Source organism: Mustela erminea, chromosome 1, assembly GCF_009829155.1.
Source record: "Mustela erminea isolate mMusErm1 chromosome 1, mMusErm1.Pri, whole genome shotgun sequence".
In the NCBI taxonomy this organism is placed as follows: Eukaryota; Metazoa; Chordata; class Mammalia; order Carnivora; family Mustelidae; genus Mustela; species Mustela erminea.
In genome coordinates this window covers 215354931-215379054 of record NC_045614.1, presented here as the reverse complement: position 1 = coordinate 215379054, position 24124 = coordinate 215354931, and the positions used below count along the sequence as shown (strand labels likewise).

Here is a 24124-nt window from a genome sequence, read left to right as displayed (position 1 = left end):
TTCCTGGGATCAAGCCCCGCATCTGGCCCTCTGCTTGGCAGGAAGCCTCTCTGCCTACTTGTGATCTCTGTCTATCAAATAAATAAAATCTTAAAAAAACATTAATTTAGTCATTAATATAATGGACACATAATATAATGGATAATGGAATATGTATATATATATAAAAAACATATATAAAATATGATATAATATAATGGATAATGGAATAACTGTACCAAGTTATTCCATTATCTGGGGTCTCTGTTGTTCCTTTTGATTTTTCTAGAGTAAATTGTTCTTTACGATGTTCTTGGTTTAGGATTGGGAACTCAGTGTTGGGCTTAAACATCCCTGGTAGGGAAGATTGACCTTTGCTTCCGTCCCTTGGTCTTGGGAAGTGGGTTACTCTATGCTAATTTCCTGGCATAAAGTTTTTTAGGCCCTGTAGGTAGCGTACATCTAAACCCCAAAGCTAAGCCAGTCTTGTGCTGTGGTCAGACATGTTTCCTACCCAAAGCCCAGGCAGAGACAAGCGAGGGTGTTTGGTAAGAACTGTTCTCTTCTGGTCTGCCCTGTGGGGAAGGTTTTGACTTTCTGCAGATCCTTCCTCATCTCTTCCAGGACTGAAGCCTTTTCTTTCCTTTCCTCATTGCTTCCTAGGAGACCAGATGTCCCACGACACTCATAGCATCAACGAGATCTTTGTTCTAGAATGTTTGAAAGTGTTTGATTTCTTTCTCACTTCTAGGTCCCTAAGGAATTTTCCTTACTCAACAGCTCAGATGCTCATTGAAATGGATGTTTATTATGTTGACCCGCCATCTCTAGTTTCTTCTGTGCAAGCATTTCATAATAATTAATCTTTTACATTGTCAGAAATGAATGTTGCTGTAACCTACTTTTGACTTGTTGACCTTATTAAATTATTTGAAAGAAAAATAGGAAAATAGGATTCTAAATAATATGCCGTGTTTTTGTGACATAAATGACCAAAAGGAACTCAAGGAGGAATTTTATTTCAATATTTAAAGGAAAATTCATTAGATGGTTTTCTAGCAAGAATGCAGTTAAAAGTAATAATTAATTAAGAAGTTGGTCTGAGGGGCGCCTGGGTGGCTCAGTGGGTTAAAGCCTCTGCCTTCGGCTCAGGTCATGATCCCAGGGTCCTGGGATAGAGCCCCACATCAGGCTCTCTGCTCAGCAGGGAGCCTGCTTCCTCCTCTCCCTCTGCCTGCTTCTCTGCCTACTTGTGATCTCTGTCTGTCAAATAAATAAATAAAATCTTTAAAAAAAAAGAAGTTGGTCTGAGTGCAGTGGTGTTTACAATGAATTGATCACAGCCAGCTACAGATTTCTTTGCTCCTTCTCCACTCTCACTGTTTCACTTGATTAGCCTAAGGTAATAACAGTAATAATTAAGAAATACATGTGGAATTGAGAATCATGATTGCTTACATTTGAAACTGAAAAGTAATCTATCTGATAGGGTACCGTTGTAACGGAATTCTGCTGATCACTACTTTCTCTCTGGGCCCAAGAAAGAGTGAAAAGGAATTGGTTAGAGATCAATAAAGTGGGAACCACGTGCCATTATGAGGAGATTTTAAGGTTGCGCAGATCCCACAGGACTCCGCGATTTCATTTCTGATAGCAGTTCTGAGCCTGTGTTTCCCACCACGAGTTCAGTCTCGTCCCCCAGGGCGAGCCTGTGGGGCCTCAGGCCAGCAGGGGATACCAGTGCTCTCCAAGAAGTGGCCGCTCTAGGGCCTGGCGAGGTGGCCGGGTGGGGTGTCCCCCAAGCCACCCCAGTCCCTGCACCTTGAGTAGAATGTTCAAAGCAAGTCTCGGAAGAGTCTTGTCCTTTCTACAGCTGCCTTCAGCTGAGGGCTCAGAATTTTGAAGTCTTGCCGAGACTTAGGACAGTGCAAGTGTTTTTCTTTTAATTGTTCCAAGGAAGTGACAGAACCCGTTAGGAGTTGCTGGACAAAGAGAAATAAATATGCTTGACTCAAGCGTTCCTTTTCAATGGCCTCCTTTCATTTACATTTGCCGGGGAGGTGGCCTCGGGAAACAGGAAGTACAAGCCCTGCGTTGGAGCTGCAAGGCTAGTACGTTGCCGGGGGTGGGGGAGGGGTGTGGTGTAATGGAGCATGAGACTGCCTTTACGCAGGGTTGCTCGGCGGCGCTCCTCCCGGAAGGCCTGGCACGACGGACCACCTGCGACCCCGAGCTCCTTGTTGCCACCGGCAGCCCTGGTTAGAAAGGGACTCGGCTTGCTGGAAGGCCGTGAGCCTGGCCTTGACAACCATACCACGTTGGCCCCGGAGGAGCCCTGTCTCGGCTGTGAATCATTATTCCCACTTATTTTATATTTGGGATTATGTCATTACTTGGAGTAATTCCACTTCTCCTTTCCTATAAAGGTTTACCTTTTTTAAAAGATTCATGTATTCATTTTGGACACAGAGAGAGCACACAGCCGGGAGGGGCCAAGGGAGAACAGAATCTCAAGCAGACTTGGCACTGAGCGTGGAGCTGGGCACAGGCTCAAACTCACGACCCTGACATCAAGACCTGAGCTGAAACCAAGTGTCGGATGCTAAAACCGACTGAGACATCCCGCTGCCCCAAGGTTTATCAATTTAAAAATGTACACGGGGGAGGGAGAGGGATTGCAAAACCAACCGCATGCGCTCTGGCCCTGTTGTCAGTGCCTCACAAACACCAGTCTGGACAGCCAGAGCATTGACCCACGGTGTGAGACGGCAGACCTTTCAGAAGTCACAAGGTGGAGAAGCCAGGAAAACTGCAAACACAAGTTCTCGACCCAGTAATTACATATGGAGGAAGACGCGTCTGCGTCAGGACTACCTCTAGGTAAAGCTTGTCTGAGACTCTGACTATAGTGGACTCTCAAAGCCCATCAGTCATGGAACGAAAGGACACGTTCATTTTTGGGTTCATACTTAATGAGCAACTACTGTGTGTGTGTGTGTGTGTGTGTGTGTGTGTGTGTGTGTGTGTGTTGCACTGTTCCAGGTGCTGAGACACAGCAATGAAAAAAAAAAAAAAAACAACCCAGAAAGACACGTGCCTCCTCTGAGCTCCCTTGTGGTGCTTAGCATGACTTCTATTTAGACAATATGATGCTATACTTATATCAAAAAGAGTGAATTTGATTTCTCTGTATCAACGTGTATAGTTTAAAAAACATAATGTTGGGTGGAAAAAGCAAGTTTTCCCATAGTAAACAGTAAGCTGTTTATGTAAATTTGAAAAAAGAAAGAAGATACAGAAAAATAGATGTCCACTTCATGGAGGTGGACACGTAGGTGTGGGCAATGGAATAAAAACAGAACAGAATACATATAATAAAATCCTGTGGGGCAGCTCAGGTCATGATCTCAGGGTCCTGGGATCTAGCCCTGCATCCAGCTCTCTGCTCAGTGGGGAGCCTGCTTCCCCCCACCTCTGCCTGCCTCTCTGCCTACTTGTGATCCTTCTCTGTCAACTAAATAAATACAATATTTTTTAAAAATCCTGATAATGATGGCATTTTAGGAGGAAAAGATAGGAGAGGAGAGGGAACAAAGAGGAATTTATCCTTTTTTTGTAAAGTGTTATTTGTTTCCTTAGAATAAGTAGAGCACGTAAGGGTGTTAACAGTGGTCAGCTCTGTGTGGTGGGCACGCAGGTGAACATTTTCTGCCTGTGGGCGGTTTGTATTTCTTTAATTACATGAAAAAGGGAAGGAGGATGAGGGACTGAGGACATAGCAGCAGGGCAAGTCGGAAGACATAGATCGCTGTAAGGCCGGAACTTCCTCTATAGCACAGGTCCCTTGTGGACTGGGGACCCCTTGTCGTGATGCTGAGCCCTCTGCCCTGTCTCTCTCTGCTCTGGCCTGGGGCTGCCCCAGTGGCTTCCCCTGCCACTGAATGTCTTGTTGCCTGGCTTTGGAAACATCGTCTACATTGGGTTCTGCTCCCTCTCCAACCATAATTGGACCTCTGCTTCACTTGGGTTTAGCTCTTGACTTGCAGACTGGAAATCATCTGCCACTATCCTGGCACCAAGCCCTGGGCCTCCCAGCAGCCTACTGTACTGCTCACGCCCTCAGTGGTGTAACACACGGACGGCCTGTCCTGTGCTTTCCCAGGTCACCAGCTTTGTCCTGACTGGGCCCTCTGTGAGTCCAGATCTGTCTGGCCTTCCTTTTCTTCAAGCAACAATGTATATAATTCACTCTCCTTGGAAGCATCATGCACATAGTGCATCACAAAGTTTGGTCATTCATGAACCACCTTTACGATTTCTGCAGTCACTGAATATCATCTTCTCTGTTATTTATCTGTCTACAGGACTCATATTGTCTGAAGTCAATATAATCTTAAAGAATACGTGCATTGCTGCCTTTAAGTAGTATGGTTAGCTATGTATAGGTGTGTTTGTGTGTATCAAATACAAATATAGTGAAAAATTTCACTCATATGTGGAATTTGAGAACCAAAATAAATGAGCCAAGGGAAAAGAGAGAAAGAGAGACAAAGCAAGAACCAGCCTCTTAACTACAAAGAACACACTGATGGTCCCCAGAGGGGCGGTGGGTTGGGGACGGCCACTTCCCCAAAAAGGTGATGGGATGAAGGAGTGCTCCTGCTGTGGTGAGCGCCCGGTGTCCTATGGAAGAGGTGAATCACTGTATTGTATGCCCAAAGCTAACATCACACCATACATTAACTATACTGGAATTAAAATACAAAACTTAATAAAAAGATTCTCAAATTAAAAACAATGCAAATATAGTGAAAACAAAACAGTAATATTAAATTCTGGCCAGATTCAGCTGCCCTCCAAGGGCTCTTAGCCAGTGGCTTACTTTTCCTGTGATTAAGGAAAAAGAAAAAGGAGATCAACAAGTGTTGGGGGAGGAGCAGAGATCATTTGTCCTCACAGAACATCCTGAAAATAAGAGCAAAAGGAAGACAGAGGCACACAGCTGGTGGGTAGGTGGGAGCCGCCCTCCAGAGGCTTTCCCTGTGGAAGACTTGGAAGCACTGATGACACGTGTCGGGTAAAAACTTCTCAATGTATGTGCTCACGGCATTGCTTTGTAAAATCTCATCAGCCTGTGTTCCAACAGTGGCCCTGTCTCATCCTGATTCATCATGGACATATTATCTTTCAGTGTTTCTTTACCTCAACACAAATGTATATTGAACTGGCACTGTTTCATCATGCTTTGTATGGCTCATACACTTATGGTGAGTTTTCTTTCCCTATAATTAGAAATTAGCCTTTAGCTATGGGGTGACCTTCAACCCCATTACCAGCTCCACAATTGCTATATGACTGTATTAGTAATGTTTTGTTAGGAAAGACTCTGACAGGCGATAGGTTTCATGGTCAGCTAGATGCTGAGAAGCCATTTGGGAAATTGAGTTACTCTTACAGCCTAAGGCTCTGGGGCATGGAAACTGGCATAGATTCTACCTAATCCCATTGGATCAGACCACTTGAAAACAAGAGGATTTGGTATCCAATATCCGGGAGCTGTATCCAACATGATTTCTACCATGGTTGCAGGGGAGGGAGATTTGTAACTATATACTTGCATGCAGATTTGCACGAATGTTCAGTAGATTCCCTGTAATTCCTGTAGACACTTTCTTGCATGGTCAAGAAACAGAGGTAATCTAAGACTTTCAAATGATGCAGCTGAGAAAAGAAGTCAGTGGCTTCATCTGCCACTGTGACTGTAAGGACCACCCCATCTGCGGCCTTAGAGCCTTGCCAGTCTGCGTCTGTGAAGGGAAGACTTTAAGTATTCCAGATAGATGAAGACCATGAGACTTGCCTGGAGGTGGGAAACCTAGTGAAAAAGAACAGCCAGATTGCCAGACGCTTAACAGTGCTCTTCCAAACTTTTTTCATTTACTCACAGTAAGAAATACATAGGGAAAAAGACATTTTGTAGGGACCCAGTAAGCACATATGTATACAGAGACACATGCACACAGACATAGACAAAGGGTCTATAGACATAGCCATAGACATAGGGTCCGCAATCTGTATGGGCTCCTGTGAATTCAAACAAAGCTTTCACAGAAGACTTACCCGTCCTATTTGTGATGCACGCCAATCCGTTCCATCGACTCTATTTTATTTTTTAAAAACAAAGTTACAATCCATGAAATTGATTTCACAGCCCATTAATAGGTCACTGCCCACCATGGGAAGAACCATTATCCTGTAATATTAAGTGGCCACTGTGTCTATTTTCAGCCTTAATGGTTCCTATTTTTCTAAATTCTTTCCCATAGCCATATGTCATATGCATGAGGCAGACTAACTTTATGATTAATTTTCAGTGTGTTTCATAAAGAAGCCCAGGGGCTCCCGTGCCTCTTGGGTCCACAGCATGGTCAGCCAGCGTAGGCACAGGCATTGCAGATTGAAGAATGGTGTTTTGTTCTTCTCGTCTTTCTTTTCCTTTCTGAAAAGGTTGCTTTTTAATGAGCACGGTATCACACAGCCACAACTGGAACAGGTGATCAGCATGAAATACGTATGCTCTTCCTACCTCAAAGTCAGAAATCTCATGGGACAGGGAATACTGTTGATGCGTCTTTCCAGATGGGAGTTACCCCGATATGACAAGCAGCCCTCATGGCATTCTTTTTCTTACCTTCCCCACAATCTGTTAAAGCCCAAAAGTCCAAAATAAGTCACCCATAGACAACCAGTGCCATGCCCCAAGGCTTCTCCTTTCCAGCGAATGTTTCCCTCTCCAGTTGCCAGCACCCCTCCCCCAAACCTACAAGTTGCCTCACCCCTCCCCCAAACCTACACCCCAGCCTCCAGGCCAAATCCACATCCAGTCAATTCTACTTCCAAAACTTATTTTATTTCAACTGCTTGAATGTGCCACCATTTCCCCACCTCAGGACCTTGGCACATGCTTTCTTTTCTTTCTTTCTCTCAGCCCTACTCTCCCATCCACTGTGCCTCCTGCCAAAAGGACCCTCCGCAGAAACCCTTCCTGCCCCACCCTGTCTAAACAGCAATTCTATTCATGTGGATTCAGCCTCCATGCCTTAATTCCCTTATCCTTAGAGCCCTTATCTCATTTTGTAATTATTTTCTTTGTCTATTTACTTGTTTTGATTTTCTCCCCCACCAAAATATTTGTTCCTAGATATCAGGGCCCTAAACGGTTCTGTTCATCATATAAATGAAGACATAACAATTTAAATTTTATAAGTTTCTTCGGCTCTTTAAAAAAAAAAAAAATCCTTAAAATAATTCCTTTGAAAATCAAATTCTATTCTTTCCAAGGATTTATTCATTTAAATAACTTGGAATCTAACTAGAGGAAAGATTAATGGCAGACTGCACTATCTGCTCAAGACCGAAGATCTGATCATTAAGAGACTAAATAGGGTAATTAGGTATACAGTTGGAATGCAGTGTGCAGGCTGAAATTAGTAGTGTATAATTGAGCCTCATTTAACTGCAGGAGAATTTCACTGAGAGAATTTTATTTACATAAGAAAAATGTCTTAGATTGCTCTGAGAGAATTTAACATATGTACGCCAAATCACTCCTTACTTATCAGATCTAGCCCAGGGTTCCTAGTTTATTCTTCAGGCCCCATGTGTGTGTGTGTGTGGGGAGGGGGTAACGTCATCCTTTGTGAGCAAGTGATTTCCTCCAGGCAACCCAAGCTCTAGGCTGGTGCTTCAGGACTCCTTTGAATATCTTGGTGACACTTTTGTAAGCACAGCAGATCCTGAAAACATGATGCCCTGTGTACTGAGCCAATTTTCAGGAAAAATCCAAAATAAGTAGGTCATCAGTATTCAAATGAGCATTTAATTCAACACTGAGTGAGGTGGGGGGAAACAGTAGGTAAGTAAGGCAAACACCGGGATTGACCTGCCCTGGAGAGGTTGCTGACATTGGGGGAGGCAGAGTTACACATGCAAACAGACTAGATTCAATACAATGATGGGTAAAGCCCTGTGTTACCAAAGAAGGGTTGGGAGATCAGGAGATCCGCTACCCACTGCTGAGACATTGGGGTTGGATTGTTGGAGGGACGGACGGTTTCAAAGATCAGGGTAAATATTGAAAGCCCCCCTTATGCTTTTTGGTAGGCGTCAATGTGATCAGACTGAAAACCAACCTTAACAAAAGGCCATCCTTTGACACATTTACTCCAATATAAATATTATCCTGGATTTTTCTCCTTCCTCTCTGTCGTGTTGCTCAAATGAGTTTGGTCTACGCCTGCCGCGTCCATATGCTCACCACCCACTGACACCTTCTTCAGAATAAATTTCAACGGCACAAGCAGTGCACTAATAGAGTCTTCCTTTAAGATACTCAAACACCCGAGACTATGAAATAAAACCTGTAATTCTCCCTTCCCTTGCCCTAGTCTGCTGGTGACTTCAGAGGTGACTACAGCTGACATTTTGGTGGGTATCTTCTGACACCTTGCTCTCCGTTCATTTACACAAATTTATACACAGGCACACATCCATTGCCTTTCATACAGGACATTATGAAGTGTCCTATACTCACTGTATTTGATGTCTTGCAAATCTTCACATGCAGTATTGCAGCCTGCCTACATTTACCTTGTTGTCTATTTTATTATTTTATTTTATTTTTGTTATTTTATTTTATTTTAATTTTATTTTTTTCAGTGTTCCAAGACTCATTGTTACATATTGCATGGTGCACTGGGTGTTGTACCTTATTGTCTTTTAAAGGGCTGCATAGTATGGATACACCAGCAGTTCATTTATTCACCCCTTGATTGGCATTTAGGTTTGTTTATGGTTTTTCACATTTGCACAGGCCAAGGTGTACTTCTTCTGCTTGCATTGGTGTGTGCACATGTTTGAGTCTTTCCATAGGACAGGCTCTTTGAAGGGTCAAGCTGGAGGGAACTGTATGCAATTTCTATATTTGAAATAGGCCACTGGAGAGCCCACCAAAAACCAAGACGTCCCCCATTTATGCTCCTACAGTATGTGTGCATTCCCCATGCCCTGTGAAGACTACATATTATTGCATATTTTAATGTTTTCCTAATCTCCTGGGTGAAAAATCACATCTTGTTTTAATCCACATTGACTTTTGTCAAGTTCTAGATAAATTCCATTCAGAAATCAATCAAAATACAATTAATTTCATTTGTGGATGGTGGACATTTTTGCAATATCAGGCTGTCTAATTCTGGGATTCATGCCTCTTCATTTACCCAAGTCTTACACTATTTTGCCCTTTGGTAATGATTTGTAGCAATCTTTAAGCTCATTGTAGACATGCCTAGCTGTCTGTAGCTAGATATTTAATATTTTTATTGACCTAGCCAACTGGGATACTTTATCATTGCATTTTATTGCAGATTACAACTATTTTAGAATGGCTTTCCCTAGCAGGCACTCACATGGATGTTCTTACTCAACATTGCAGTATTTTCTGGAAGGTAATACCTCCCCACTGTACAGAAGATGACACGGAGACTCTTTTAGGTCACATGTGAATTCTAGTTTGTGCTGATAGGGAGATGCAATGCTTATGTCTCTACCATCCTTTCTGGAAGTCCTCCCCACCTGGTTTTCAGAATTCCACGCCCTCCTGGGGTCTCTGTCCCTCCTTTTTCTTGCTATGTCTTGCTACCCCTTTTCCTCCACTCCTGACCTGGGGGGTTCCTGGGCATCAGTTCACATGAAGGGCTTTGTGGAATGCAGAGTTTGATCCCCAGAGCTCTGTCTCCAGCCTGACTTCTGTCACACACCATAAGGAAGCATGCCTTCCCTATGAAAACAGACACCCTCCCCGGCTTCTTTGCCTGTCAGCACCATCACAGTCCTGTCCATTCTTCAGACTGAGCACTTGGAACACTCTTCACCTAATCCAGTTCTGTTTATTCTTTGGCTTAAATGATTCGGGATGTGTCACTTATGTTCTACTATCCCTGTTCCTGTGCTTTGTGTCTTGGGACACATCCCAGAGCAGGGCTGTGAGCTCCCAGGCATGATACCAGGGTAACATGCTGGTGGGGATACCAAAAGTTGTAGGAACATGGGCAAGTCACTTAATTTCTGTTCCTTATTGTTCTCATCTATAAAGTGGGAGTAATAACAGTGCCTGTCTTGTGGGGTTGTTGTGAGAACCAAATGGGTCAAAACACAGGATGTTCAGACTAAGCAGGTAATACCTGTTAGCTCTGATTAGGACTACTGCCAAAACCTAGATGTCTGTGTCCAAATTTCCACTTGTTCTGACAACCACCACATTCAATTAGAGGTGCACCCTACGTCAGTATGACCTCATCTTAACTAATTACACCTGTGATGAACCTATTTCCAAATAAGACCACATATTTGGAATGTGGTCTTGGGGTTTAGAACTTAACTCCTGAATTTGGGGGGATGGGAACCCACTTCAACCCACAACACCAGGTTAGAAGTCTTATCTTGAGGACCTACTCCTCTCCCTTATATGCAGCTTTCAACATAATTTTCTTTGAACAATCATTTTTATCAGGCCACTCACCTGTCCAAGTTGTTTCTGTAGCTGCTTCTTCACACAGATATCTAACTGTGGCTTGGCGTCCGCCGTCACATCACACAACAGATCTACCTCAGAACCAAAGGAAGACTTCAATTCCATTCTACTCTACATCTGAATTAAGAGAAGGCAATAACTTTAACTTTATCATAGATTTTAAATATATATAAATATGCATATAAAAATATGCATATTTATATATATGGGTGTGTGTGTGTATATATATATGGTATATATATATATTTATCTGCTTCCACTTCTATTTTAGTTAATGCTAATTCAGCTTTCAAACCCCCCAAAGTGTTAAGATATCCATTCAGAAGCTCATCTTGTTTCTGGCACCGTATACTTAGAACTTAGCTTTCAATCTTCCTCTTATTTCTTGGAGACTGTTATGGAAAGCGCCCGGGACAAAGCTCAGTTTCATGACACAGCCGGCTGTCACTTGGAGGTGGCAGGCACAGCTGATAAAAGTTTCATTGTGTTACGCTACCAGTTGGCATCCTATTAGAAGAACCATCTGTTCTTTTAATTACTATTAACTCAGTTCAGATTGCAAAAGCAAAAAACCCCTAAGATATATTTCTGACTAAGTGAAAAATCAAATACGCATTTAAAATCTTCCTGAACATAGTATTGCCCCTATTGAAGAGCTTACAGCCCGGCTGCATGGGAAAAAGCCAGAGAGCATAATGAAAGAATAATTAACAGCAAAATCTTAAAATATGCTCATTTTCATAAAAGAATATATTATAGTCGCTCCTAGAGGGGAAAAAAAAATACGGTATTTATGTATTATACATGAGACAGTTACATGTTGAAACCTAAAAAGAGGTATTTCAGCTTGCTTGCTTTTTACCCAGACTTAAGAAGAGACACATTTGTATACAAGCAATGATAGACCATTTCAGCCGCCCACCTCCTGAACAAATATTTCTAGATAGCACAGCTAGGCACCGCTCTGAGTAATGGAGATGAAAAATCGAGCAAGGCAAATCAAGTTTCTGCTATTCTGGTTGGAGGAGAGAGATGTTATGCCAATCTTAAACATACACGAGGCAACCTCACGTAGATGTAATAAAATCAAGCTCTGTGAGCATGAGTGACCGTGGGTACGTTCATGTGGGCTGGCATTGCTGGAAAGTTGATTTAGGAACTGAGGCTAGAAAGATAAGAAGGAGTCAGCCAGGCAGAGAGATGGGCTCAGGATTCCTCAGGTAGAGCAATTAAGAGGACAGGTTGGCTGGACTGTGGTGGCAAAGGGAGAGAGGGGGTGAATGGCTTTTGGAAATATGGTCAAAGCCTGAGCCATTGTAGGCCACCATGAATAATTCAGTTGAGTGGGATCCAGTGGACTGTAAATGATCTATCTGATCTACTGTGCTGAATGACCACGGCTGCTGGATGGGGAACAGGCTGGGAGGAGCAGTAGAAACAGAGTGAGACAAGCCTGGGACCTCCAGACCAGGGCGTGTAGCAGAGATGGGGAAGCGTACCATTCTGGATGTATCTTCAAAGGAGGAACAGAAGGACCTTGCGTTGGATGAGATACAAAGGGTGAGAAATGGTTACTTTGGAAAACTTCAGAATATCTGTCTTGTGTTTAGATACTGACCAATATACAGGGAATATTCTTAGTCAAATCACATGATGATGATTGTAGAGGAAGACCTTGGGTTTCCACAAATGTCCCAGCTCCCTGCGTGGAGGATGTCCGAGGATGGTGTTGGCACGGCCGTCCTCTGCCCGCAGCCGCACCCTGGAATTTAGCAAGCTGCTCTGCAGACCTTGTTCAGTCCCTCCACACCCTGCCAGTTCCTTGTTGTGTGATCCTGGCTCACGGGGGTTTGGGAAATATTTTGCCCATGATGACATAGCTTCAAGTGGCAGGAATGTGATGTAAAACTCAGCTGGGCTGTTTCCACTCAGATGCTTTTCCTGCTACATGAGGCTGCTTCGGAGAAGTCAGCAAATACTTGAACAATTCAATACTGTGTCTGTGGGCTCTTCCCTGTCTGGCCCAGGCAGGCTGACGGCCCTGGCCAGCTTTGTGCTCATGAGGTTGGCAGACCACTGACCAAGCCCAGCAGAACAGCAAAATAACACACATCATGCCTGCTTCTCTAGATACCCCTATTTGATGCGTGACTACCTGAGACACGACAGGCACGCAGTAATCTGAGCTTCAACACCGGAATGAAGAGGAAGCTCTTCACCACCTGCCTTTCCTACATACACAAGCCCGAGTTTAAAGAGGCTGAATGTCTTGTCTGGAAGGTGACTTTGACAGGTTGGGGATCTGGAGCCACTGGATTCTAAAACCCAGTTGTTGTGGTGGTGGTTGTTGTCACTGTTGTTTTAGTTACCTTTGTTTTTACTTTTTACTCTTTTTTCGTGTTAAGTTTTAACTTTCATTCAAGCGTAGTTAACTTACAGCGTTATGTCATTTTTCATGTGCACAGTAGTGCTCCAACAATTCAGTCCATCACTCAGTGCTCATCAGGACAGGTGCCCTCCAGAGCCCCCATCACTTACTTCTCCCATCCACCCCCCCAACCTTCCCTCTGCTGACCATCAGTTTATTCTCTGTAGTTAAGAGTCTGTTTCTTATTATCTCTCTTTCTCGCTCTCTCTTTTTTTGCCTTTGCTCGATTTTTTTTTTTTTTCCTTAACAAATGAGTAAACCCATCTCTTTCTCCCACAATGAGAAATCCTTACAGGCGGGTAAGCTTGTTCTACCTGGTACCAAGGAAAAGATCTTTTAACTTGATTCTTTATAAGAATGAGAAAAAAGGGGGCACCTGGGGGGCTCAGTGGCTTAAAGCTCAGGTCATGACCTCAGGGCCCTGGGATTGAGGCCCGTATTGGGCTCTCTGCTCAGCGAGGAGCCTGCTGTGCCCCCTGCCCCGCCTACCTCCCTGCCTATTTGCCATTTCTGTCTGTCAAATAAATTAATAAATAAATAATCTTAAAAAGAAAAAAGAATAAGAAAAAAGGGGTGTCTGGGTGGCTCAGTCGTTAAGCATCTGCCTTGGGCTCTGGTCATGATCCCAGTTTCCTGGAATCAAGCCCCGCATCGGGCTCCCTAGCTCCCTGTTTGGCAGGAAGCCTGCTTCTCCCTCTCCTACTGCCCCTGCTTGTGCTCCCTCTCTTGCTGTGTCTCTCGCTGTCAAATAAATAAATAAAATCTTAAAAAAAAAAAAAAATGAGAAAAAAATTAGCTGAGTAGACTGAACAAGCAGATTAATGAAGGAGGCTTTAAACAGAAAGTTAATTATTTATGTTGGAGCCATCTGCAAGGACATAGGCAGGTTTGGTAATAATACAGTTTTCCTCCCTGGTATAGCAGTTCCCTTCAGCCAGGTGAGACAGGGTTTCCTGATCACACTTTAGCTTTTTCCCTTCCATATCATTTCCTCTCCTTAATGCCGTGTCTCCTACCCTAAGACCGAAATCTCTTCAGGTCATAAGCCCCCTGAAGACAGAGGCTGTGTCTCATTCCTTTTTGGATTCCCAGAGCCCAGGAGACTGCTGGCCCACTAAATGGCATACCCTTCAACTCTGGATTTCCTAGCATCAGCTTCCATGTGCTTCCTTCTGGACGTCTCTGATGCCTGCCTTCTGCAGCTCAGATCTTCAGCTACATGTAACTGGGCAAATGGGTGGCTAAGACTGCCGCTGTTTTAATTTCTGCTCTGATGCTATTGCATAAAAAACTTGAAAAGGAAACAGGAAGAGTGTAGCTGCGGGACCTAAACACTGAGTGTTCCTAGAATACTCTCAATTGTGCGGATGTTCCATTTTCTTTGCTAGCTTTAGGTCTCCAGATAGAAATATCCCTCTAGCCCCTGTGCTGAGCTGGCTGACCTGGACCCAAGCTGTGGGCTTGTTAGTGGCACTGGCATACAAGCTCACATCAATAACACTGGAGAACCACACCAACACTTCCTCGTGACTCACAGATTCTTAGTTTATGCAATGCTCTAACAACTGTGCTGTGTCTGGTTTCCACCTCTCAGAGTACTGAATGTATCACCTTGTGGATGTGTTGATGGGGACATGGGCAGCAGAGGGAAGAACTCTTGGTTTGCTTGGTAGCAAAGGAAGGAGCAGATACACTGCTGAAAACAGAACTGGGACTTCAACATCTGGGAACCATTTAGTGCATGTTGAGAACCCAAGATAGCTTCTGAGACATCCCTGTAATAACTCAGCAGTGTAGCTCAATAATTGATATCCATAATGATGACCCAGAACCCCCCAAATCATTCACTATCATTCAGTTGACTGATCTGCCACGTTTAACATGACACCAAGTATGCACTGTGTTTGAGACGTGTGTTCATCTGAAGTGCTAACGGCTTTCCAAGGGAAATAAAATCACCTATAAAATTTTGGCTTTTTGCACAGTTGTATCTTACCAGACAGTTGTGAGTAGCAAAGGTGTGTGTGTGTGTGTATGTGTGTGCATGTATATGTGTATGTGAGACAGAGACAGAGTTCGTGTGTGCTTCGATTACTAATACCCATATTTTGTATCTCAGTGTTTGCTTATTTGAACAGAACTACATTCTTCAAACCCCTTTCAGGATGTGAACAAACCTTTTTTTTCTCTGTGTTATAAAAGGCTCCGATGATAGAAGGCAGGAAATGGCACGTGGTGGCAAGTTAGGGAGCCGTTAAGATGATTTCTTATCACCATGGAGACAAGACATCTGGTGCTCCAAAGACTCTGTGTCCTTGTTGAGCCTGAAAATTCCACTGGGGGTTCAGACTAACCCAGACCCTGGGTCTTCAGGGCTCTCTCCTTGTCAAAGGCTTCCGTTCTCCATCTTTGTTTTGATTTAAAATGTTGGTCGATTTTGAAACGGGTTTCAGTGGGAAATGAGGCACTAGACAGAGATAGTTTCAATGTGGTACAGTAGCTGGGCCAATTCCTTCTTCCTATGAACCCCTCAGGAATATTTGAAACCAGTGAAGTTCAAGTTCTTCTGAAACAACATGTCTTAAGGGTCTTATTTGGCGTACTAAGTGGTTAAAAAAAAAAGTGAGATGTTACAGGAGCAAGAAGTGGTAAATTAAATGTGCCTGGAGAATAGTGCATTCTCAGAATGGGCAGAGTAATGAACGCGTGCGGCTGCTTCCTCCCGGTGCATTTCCCCGCGCTTCTAAGCAAGCGGTACACACAGCGCTTCCACTTACATCTCACCGCTGCCGATGGGAGGTGCCAGGAATGACACACATGATCTTTGTGTTCCTCTTTACTGTCTGTGGATCAGTACTTTAAAAGAGGTGGTTATTAAAACATCATGTAAGTTTGCAAAATATATTGAAAGAAAGAATGTTTCAATTATACAGAGTATGTATTGGTAAGAAATGCTGGTGTGTGATGACATATGACAAGTGGAAAAAGGTATTTTTAGTTGCTTTCTCTTTGGGGGAGGATAAAGCAAAAATTTCTAGAATATATAGCATTTGCTTTTCTAGTTATTCTAATATCTACCATATTTATAATATATCCTGAAATAACTAAAATGGTTTAAAAAGTGAATTTTTTTACTTAAAGATTTTTGTACTTTTTTTTTGTTAATTTGCATTCTTTTAAAAAGATTATTCTAGATTGGTATCTGTTTTGTGAATTTTTTTCTTATCCATGCCCTTTTGAATTGCTCTTACTTGTGTTAGAAACCATAAACCATTTTTATTTTATGTGAACAACTGGTTAAGGAAAAAAGTGTAGTCTTTATAAAAATACAACCAAGCGCTGTAGGAATTGTGTTCATAACTTAACTATTTGAGACCTAAAATTATCGAAGTCAAGATGCCTGGTAAGTTCTGACTCAAATTAAAAAAAAAAAAAAAGGTCAGTTCTATTTTCAACATGTTGAAAATAGAACTGCCCTATGACCCAGCAATTGCACTATTGGGTGTTTACCCTAAGGATACAAACGTAGTGATCCAAAGGGGCACATGCACCCGAATGTTTATAGCAGCAATGTCCACAATAGCCAAACTATGGAAAGAACCTAGATGTCCATCAACAGATGAATGGATCAAGAAGATGTGGTATATATACACAATGGAATACTATGCAGCCATCAAAAGAAATGAAATCTTGCCATTTGCGACAACATGGATGGAACTAGAGCGTATCATGCTTAGCGAAATAAGTCAAGCAGAGAAAGACAACTATCATATGATCTCCCTGATATGAGGAAGTGTGATGCAACATGGGGGCTTAAGTGGGTAGGAGAAGAATCAATGAAACAAGATGGGATTGGGAGGGAGACAAACCATAAGTGACTCTTAATCTCACAAAACAAACTGAGGGTTGATGGGGGGAGGGGGGTTGGGAGAAGGGGGTGGGATTATGGACATTGGGGAGGGTATGTGCTTTGGTGAGTGCTGTGAAGTGTTTAAACCTGGTGATTCACGGACCTGTACCCCTGGGGATAAAAATATATGTTTATAACAAATAAAAAATTAAAAAAAAAAAAGGAAGTTTCAAATGAACCTAAAAACAACAAACAATAAAATAAAGCGAATTATTGGTATATTAGCACTTACCGAAAGTCACAAAATTGCATTATCCCCCAACTTGAACTGTAGCAGGCAGAGAAATATTCTGTAAGACAACCAGACAGCTTCAGCGAGTGGGATCCTGAGTCACTCCCCATCTGGGTGCCACAGCTCGCTTCGGGGTTCATGCCTTTGCCTTCCTTTGGTTTATCATCAAATTATAATTGAACAGTAAAAACTGTCTTCAGCTATTTACATTTTCAAAGGAAGAATCATCTTCATCCTTCCTAGAGCAGCACTGGCATCTGGTCTCTTAGTGTGGACAGTTCGGTACGGGGAAACCAGCAAAGGCGTGCATCCCAGAGGGAAAGTGATGGTTGACCATGGTCCGAGTCGTGACTGAGAAACCACACAGGCCTCCAGAACACTGATAATGGGGAACTGGTCTTAGTCTCAGAATCAAGTGTTAAGTGTTGGTTGTTATTATGAGGAGGTAAGACAGTCCTTCTGGGAAGTTTGTGGATATTTCACTCCTTTCCAGCCTAACGTGTGTGAGTTTCATGGAAACACATCAAACTGAGGTGAAAGTTCATGCTCATGTGAGGTTCACCGAATGAGGTTAACAGTCCCTTGATTCATCACGTTGTAAGAGAGAAGTAGTCACCAAGGAAAATCTGTTAAACTCACTGCACATCATTGTACGCCCATTCTCCTCTCTGATGATCAAACATGACCTTAAAACTTCATTCATGAGATTAGGTTTTCTAAGTATATATTTACTGTGTAGGATACTTACTCGAAACTCCTACTTTAGGGTAATTGAAAATTTAAAATATCTTGGACTCAGAGTAACCGACACACTCCCATCATTAGCCTTTGCCTAGGCTTCCTTCAGGTGGGGAAGAAGCTGTCTCCGTTGGTGAGATTTGAGTTGCTTTCCTTCTGTTCTAATTGGGCGGTCCTTTTCTTCTGTTGCAGGATCTAGATTTCTCATCACATCCACGGGAGCCTTGTATATTAAAGATGTACAGAATGAAGATGGATTATATAACTACCGCTGTATCACGCGGCATAGATACACGGGGGAGACCCGGCAGAGTAACAGCGCTCGACTCTTTGTATCAGGTAAAAGCCCTTGGAGACCGTGGTTACCATTTCTGTTCTTCCTTCATCAGAGTCCTGACCCAAGTCAACCAAACTTGTAGAATTCATGACTCAAACAAAGAGTTCTCTTTTTTCCTCAAAATATTTCAGCAACTGAAGCCATTTATTTATTTTTTTTCTTTTTAAACCAATCCTAATACTATACATTACCCATATAGGTATTCCAAGAGAAGCCATTTCAGGTTTTGTAAAATTCCACAGTCCTGCGACCCGATATGGCTTCTGCTTTGAGGGGAATGCCTCCTTGCCCTGTGTGTTTGTGTCCTGTCCACCAGCACTGTGAGGCTTTTGGTGACACATAGCTCCGAGGGAGAAGAGCACAGATGCAGAGAACGTGGCTCTTGTTCCCCGTATTATGTCTAACAATATTGGGGAAAAAACCCACATTGAGGGGCGCCTGGGTGGCTCAGTGGGTTAAGCCGCTGCCTTCGGCTCAGGTCATGATCTCAGGGTCCTGGGATCGAGTCCCGCATCGGGCTCTCTGCTCAGCAGGGAGCCTGCTTCCTTCTTTCTCTCTCTCTCTCTGCCTACATCTCAGTGTACTTGTAATTTCTCTCTGTCAAATAAATAAATAAAATCTTTAAAAAAAAAACAAACCCACATTGAAAGGTAAAGGGATAGTCACTCCCTCCCACTTCTGTCCAGAATTATTCTCAAGGGAGGAAAACCTGAAGGCCGTTGATTCCACTCTGCTGGTAATATGCCAGTTTTGTGCCTTCCTTTCTAGCATTTACGCTTTGAGAAAATATCCACCTTTTGCATAATCTTCACCACTGGCCCATCTGTCAAACAAGTAAGCAACCCCCTCACACGGTGACATGCTAGCTCTTCATGGAGCCCAATTAAAATGTGAGATGTCCATCTCGGTCCTAGAAATCTGGTGCAAAATCTGGCCTTTGCCCTTGCAGCTTTAGGAGGTAAAACTGCTTTGTGACCTGAATATCTTTATCTTATTTGTAGTGATGCTTGTGAGGGAGATGGGACTGTTGACTGTTGGCATAATTAAAAACATTAGTGCCCGAACACCCACTCACTGTGCTTTTGCCGGCCTCTCATCTGCATTCACATCCTTAAACGAGCCAGAGTCCACCCAGGTTTCCAGAGGCTTTGCAAGTACAACTCAGAATCAAGAGATTTTTTTTCTCTGCACACAAAAATACTTTTTCTTTACCTCTTCTTCTTCATGCCAGTTGTTACTTTATCCCTTTATAGGTCTACATTATTACTTCTGTTAAGGGCAAGAGCAGTCAGTGCAGTAAAATTATACCCCATTTAAAAAAAAAAAAAAAAGACTGAAGAAAAACAAGTGAGAAAGTGAATGGCCTCTGTGATCTTTGTCTGTGTGGCTTTAATGACAGCTCGGTGTTCTACTTGCTCAGAATATCCTCGAAAAGATCTTGTGTGCAGTCAAGAGGAATGTCGTAATAGTATCGAGACAAGAAAGGGGAAGTGTTACGGGGTGGATCTGGGTACAAGATTAAATTGAATTTTAGCAAAAGAAGCAAAAAACATCTCTCCATCCCCCCAAAATGAAATAAGTGATGGTATTTTGAGAGCCCATCTTTTTTTTTTTTAAGATTTTATTTTATTTACTTGACAGAGAGAGATCACAAGTAGGCAGAGAGGCAGGCAGAGAGAGAGGGAAGCAGTCTCCCCGCTGAGCAGAGGGACTCAATCCCAGAACCCTGGGATCATGACCTCATTGAAGACAGATGCTTAACCGACTGAGACACCCAGGCATCCCTGAAAGCCCATCTTTCTTGCAAAAGAAACCTGAATACAAAATCTGAAAAGAAGGAGAAAACTAGGGAAGAAAAAGAGAGAGAGAGAGAAGGAGAGAGAGAGAGAACCCTGAAATGTGGACTTGTTTCTCTCTATTCTAAATTATTAAATACTGATTTTCAAATTTAAGTCTTAGGGTTGGAGAGCCAAATTTACTTTTCTTAATTCCAAGTTTGTTGTTGTTGTTGTTGTTTAATAGAATGTCTTACTAATGTTTTAAACATAGACAGCAAGACTCATGTGGAAGGGTGTGGTGTCCATGAGGTCACCCAGTGGGCATTTGTGATGGGAAGTGTGGAGCCTCAGGGCACAATTTCATGAAGGAATGTCTCATGCCAAGATACTGAGCATTTGGGGTTAGAGGTGTAGCTGTAGGGTCAACTGAGTCAAGGGCCATGGAAAGATCCTTGAGAGAGTCTGTGTATGTAGCACATGACTGTGAGGACCTTTTTTCACAGAAATGTTAATAATGTAGTTGAGGGAGGAAATTGTTACTGTTAGAAAATAGACCATCAACACTGAGTGCAGATAACTATTCTAGGAATCTAAACTTTGAAGGAAAAATAAAAATTAATTTTACTTTAGATTTATAAGCATTTAAAAATGCACACATGGGGTTGGATCTTGTGGGGGCATGCTAGTGACAAGGTTTTTAATGCTCTTAAGCTCCTCCTGAAATGAAAGTAGACCAAATAGAATGGCAAAAGAGAAAACACACAGGAACAAAGCCTCCTAGGAGCACTCAGTGGCACGTGGTCATGGGTTGGTGTGTAACAGAGTGTTGACCACAGTGGGGGCATGCAGGAATGGCCACCGTGTAGCAGAAGCGGGGGGGCACCAAACGGGTCCAAGCTGCTGGGACTCCTCATGGTCACAGAACTGCAGAATAGTCAACAGATACTCCTCTCCAAAGCAGAGAATCTGCCCTTGAGTGGCCCCTGGGAAACGGAGCGAGGAGCATTCACCACCCTCGGGTAGACCGATCTGAGTTCAGAGTGGAAGATGGGTACAAACAGCCATGAGAGCAGTCAGAGATGACCACATCACTCAGTGGTGGCCCAGCTCCTAGAAGGTCTCCCAAGTGCCCAACAAATACTCCTTTCAGCAGAACAAAGAGTCACCCCGAGGGAACTGCTGGCCTTAGGAGTCAAATTGAGCCAGAGTGGCTCGAGTGACTCAGCATTACTAAGGGTGACAGAGGTGGTCACAAGCCCTGAGAGACCCTGGAGGGCCCCATCCTTTAAAATACTATAATGGATAACGGGGTGGAGGGGGTGATCATGTTTATGCTACTCTTATTTGGAACCAAGACTTTCAGTGTAAGAGGAAAGATAAAACTACAAAATTTCTTAAAATGTCCAATAGAAACTGTTAGTGCACACTTGCTATATTCTTATGACTGGGTCCCCAAGGTCTTTACGTTGAAAAGGCCTGGAAGCAATGGGCAGTGGACAGCAGCAAGCACCTCTAATGTCTAGACCCTAGTGTCCTTATAGTACTCCCCCTAAAGGGACCATGGCTCTTTGGAAGAGTGGTGGATTGTAGTGTCTGGGACAGGAAACGTATAAATGGGCCTGAAACATTAATGGAGTCTTGTCAAAATGATACAGGAGACAACTTCTGAAGGGGTTCTCCTTGGCTGAGAGTTGATGAGTTGAATTTCAAAAATAACGATTGTGTTTGATTGATAACCATATAACATTTTAAAAACTTTTGATTTCGTTATGAATACACACATGTACATATGCATATCCGTACATTTGTATATACTTTGATACACACACATATCTATTTAATAACAACCAAAGCAACAGTAAGAATCTCATGAGCCTTCATAGGGGAAACTAGGGCACCAACTCTTGATTTTGATACTTGGTGGGTTAAAGAGAACCACAATTCTCTTTATCTTTCCTGTGGCTATTGTATTTCAAAATAACCGAAGAATCCTATTTAAGGGAGAAAAGTTCTTATTTGCAGAATAATTACATCTACCGAGTGTGAAGGAGCTATGGCATTTAGAAAATGATTTCAACCCCTAATGAAGTAAGTGATTCAGATAAACTTTTTCACCCGAACTTGTTGATCAATTCAGCGTCAATGAGTGCAGGAGAGCTTCATGTTGTATGCATGCAGAGAGAGAGGAAAGGGGCTGAGTTTGATCTAATTACTCATGAGAGCCAAATTGCAGTTTATAAGAAATACTGCCAGAGGAACATGTTCAATGACACCATCAAGAAAGAAATTCAGACTGGAGGTTTCCTATACAACAACTCACCTGGCTTCTTCAACAAGTCAAAGACATGAAAGATAAAAGGGGAAGCCTGCTTTGAATGAAAAGAGAATCGAGAGTCATTAACTGTTAACTGTACAACAAGGCTGACATACTAAGCACAATTACAAATACTAATAATGTAATAATGATGTGTTCTTAGCTCATCAGGAAAAGTGAATATGGTGTGGATACTAGATGGTATCAAGAGGTTATTATAACTCTTGTATGTTACTGATATTGTGGTTTTATTTTATTTTATTTTTTTAAAGATTTTATTTATTTATTTGACAGAGAACACAAGTAGGCAGAGAGGCAGGCAGAGAGAGAGAGAGGAGGAAGCAGACTCCCTGCTGAGCAGAGAGCCCGATACGGGACTCGATCCCAGGACCCTGAGATCATGACCCGAGCCAAAGGCAGCGGCTTAACCCACTGAGCCACCCAGGCGCCCTGGTTTTATTTATTTATTCATTCATTCATTCTTATTTTATTTTTTTTCAGTGTTCCAAGATTCACTATGTATAACACCCATTGCTCCATGCAATATGTGCCGTCCTTAATACCCATCACCGGGCTCATCCATCCCTCCACCCCCCTGCCCTCTAAAACCTTCAGTTTGTTTCTCAGAGTCCGCAGTCTCTTGTGGTTCCTCTCCCCCTCTGATTTCCTTTCCTTCACTTTTCCCTTCCTTCCCCTAATGTCCTCCATGTCATTCCTTATGCTCCACAAGTAAGTGAAACCGTATGATAATTGACTTTCTCTGCTTGACTTATTTCATATTGCAGTTTTATAAGAAAACTTTTATTTTTGTTAGAGAAACATACTAATGATATAGTGATAAGATGACATAGGTTCTACAATTTGATTCAGTATGATAGCACCAAAGGCAAAGACTATAAAGAAATAAACAAATACATGATAAAAAAAATTTTAATGCCTCTTGTGTCTGGGTGATGAATATATGAGATGCATTATATTATTTTTCTACTCATATGTGAGTTTGCAAGTTTTTGTGATAAAAACTTATTTTTAAATGTAGATAAACAGATTGAAGATGAGGGGATGAAAATTAAATACAGTGCTGTTTGGTTGTACTAATTTTGTACATGACCAAATTTCCCCCATAGAGTCTGTCTCAAGCATTGCTTAAATTGTGTATTTAATATAGAAAAGAAATGTGCCACTTTTTTTTTTTTTTTTTTGCAAAATAGCTTTATTGAGATTTAATTTACCGTCCATCAACTCCACCCATGTTAATTATCCAAGTCAGTGATTTTAGTAAACATAGAAAGTGGAGCAACCATCAATGTCATCCAAGTTTAGAACATTTGCACCACCCAGAAAACTCCCTGTGACCCATTTGAAGTCAATCCTAATTCCCATTTCTGGCCCCAGGTAACCGCTAATTTACTGCCTGTCTCTACAGATGGGCACCTTCTGAATATTCCCTATAAATCGCATCTCACAACATGTGGCTTTGTATCAAGCTTCTTTCATTTAGCATCATCTTTTGTGGTTCATTTATGTTGTAAGATGTATCAGTAGTTCACCATTTTTGATTGCTGAACAATATTGCTTTGTATGTACACACACATCTCATTTATCCCTTCTCTAACTGATGGACATCAGGTTGTTTCCGCTTATTGGCTATTATGTAAAATTCTGCCAGGAACATCTGTAAACAGGTCTTTGAGTCAACACGATTTCACTTGTCTGGGATGGATACCTAAGCAGTAGACTTCTGGGGCACTGTAGTAAAGTGAAGTTGAGCATTTTGAGAAATAGCTAAACTATTTCCAAAGTGGCCATACCACTTT

At 42.4% G+C, this 24124-nt stretch overlaps 1 protein-coding gene across 2 annotated transcripts in view; it reads left to right on the top strand.

Annotated features, from left to right (window-relative positions):
* Positions 1–24124, top strand: part of DSCAM (DS cell adhesion molecule) — a 766451-nt gene that overhangs the window by 431927 nt on the left and 310400 nt on the right. Inside the window, exons 1-3 of one of the 2 annotated variants that reach the window (XM_032355385.1) lie at positions 9961–9965; positions 13398–13402; positions 18071–18217. Coding sequence is in view for 1 of the 2 variants with exons in the window: in XM_032355377.1 (XP_032211268.1) it covers positions 18071–18217 (147 nt within the window). In the remaining variant the exon portion in view is untranslated. Of the gene's footprint in view, positions 1–9960; positions 9966–13397; positions 13403–18070; positions 18218–24124 lie in introns of those variants that run through there. The other variant, XM_032355377.1, reaches the window with a different exon arrangement.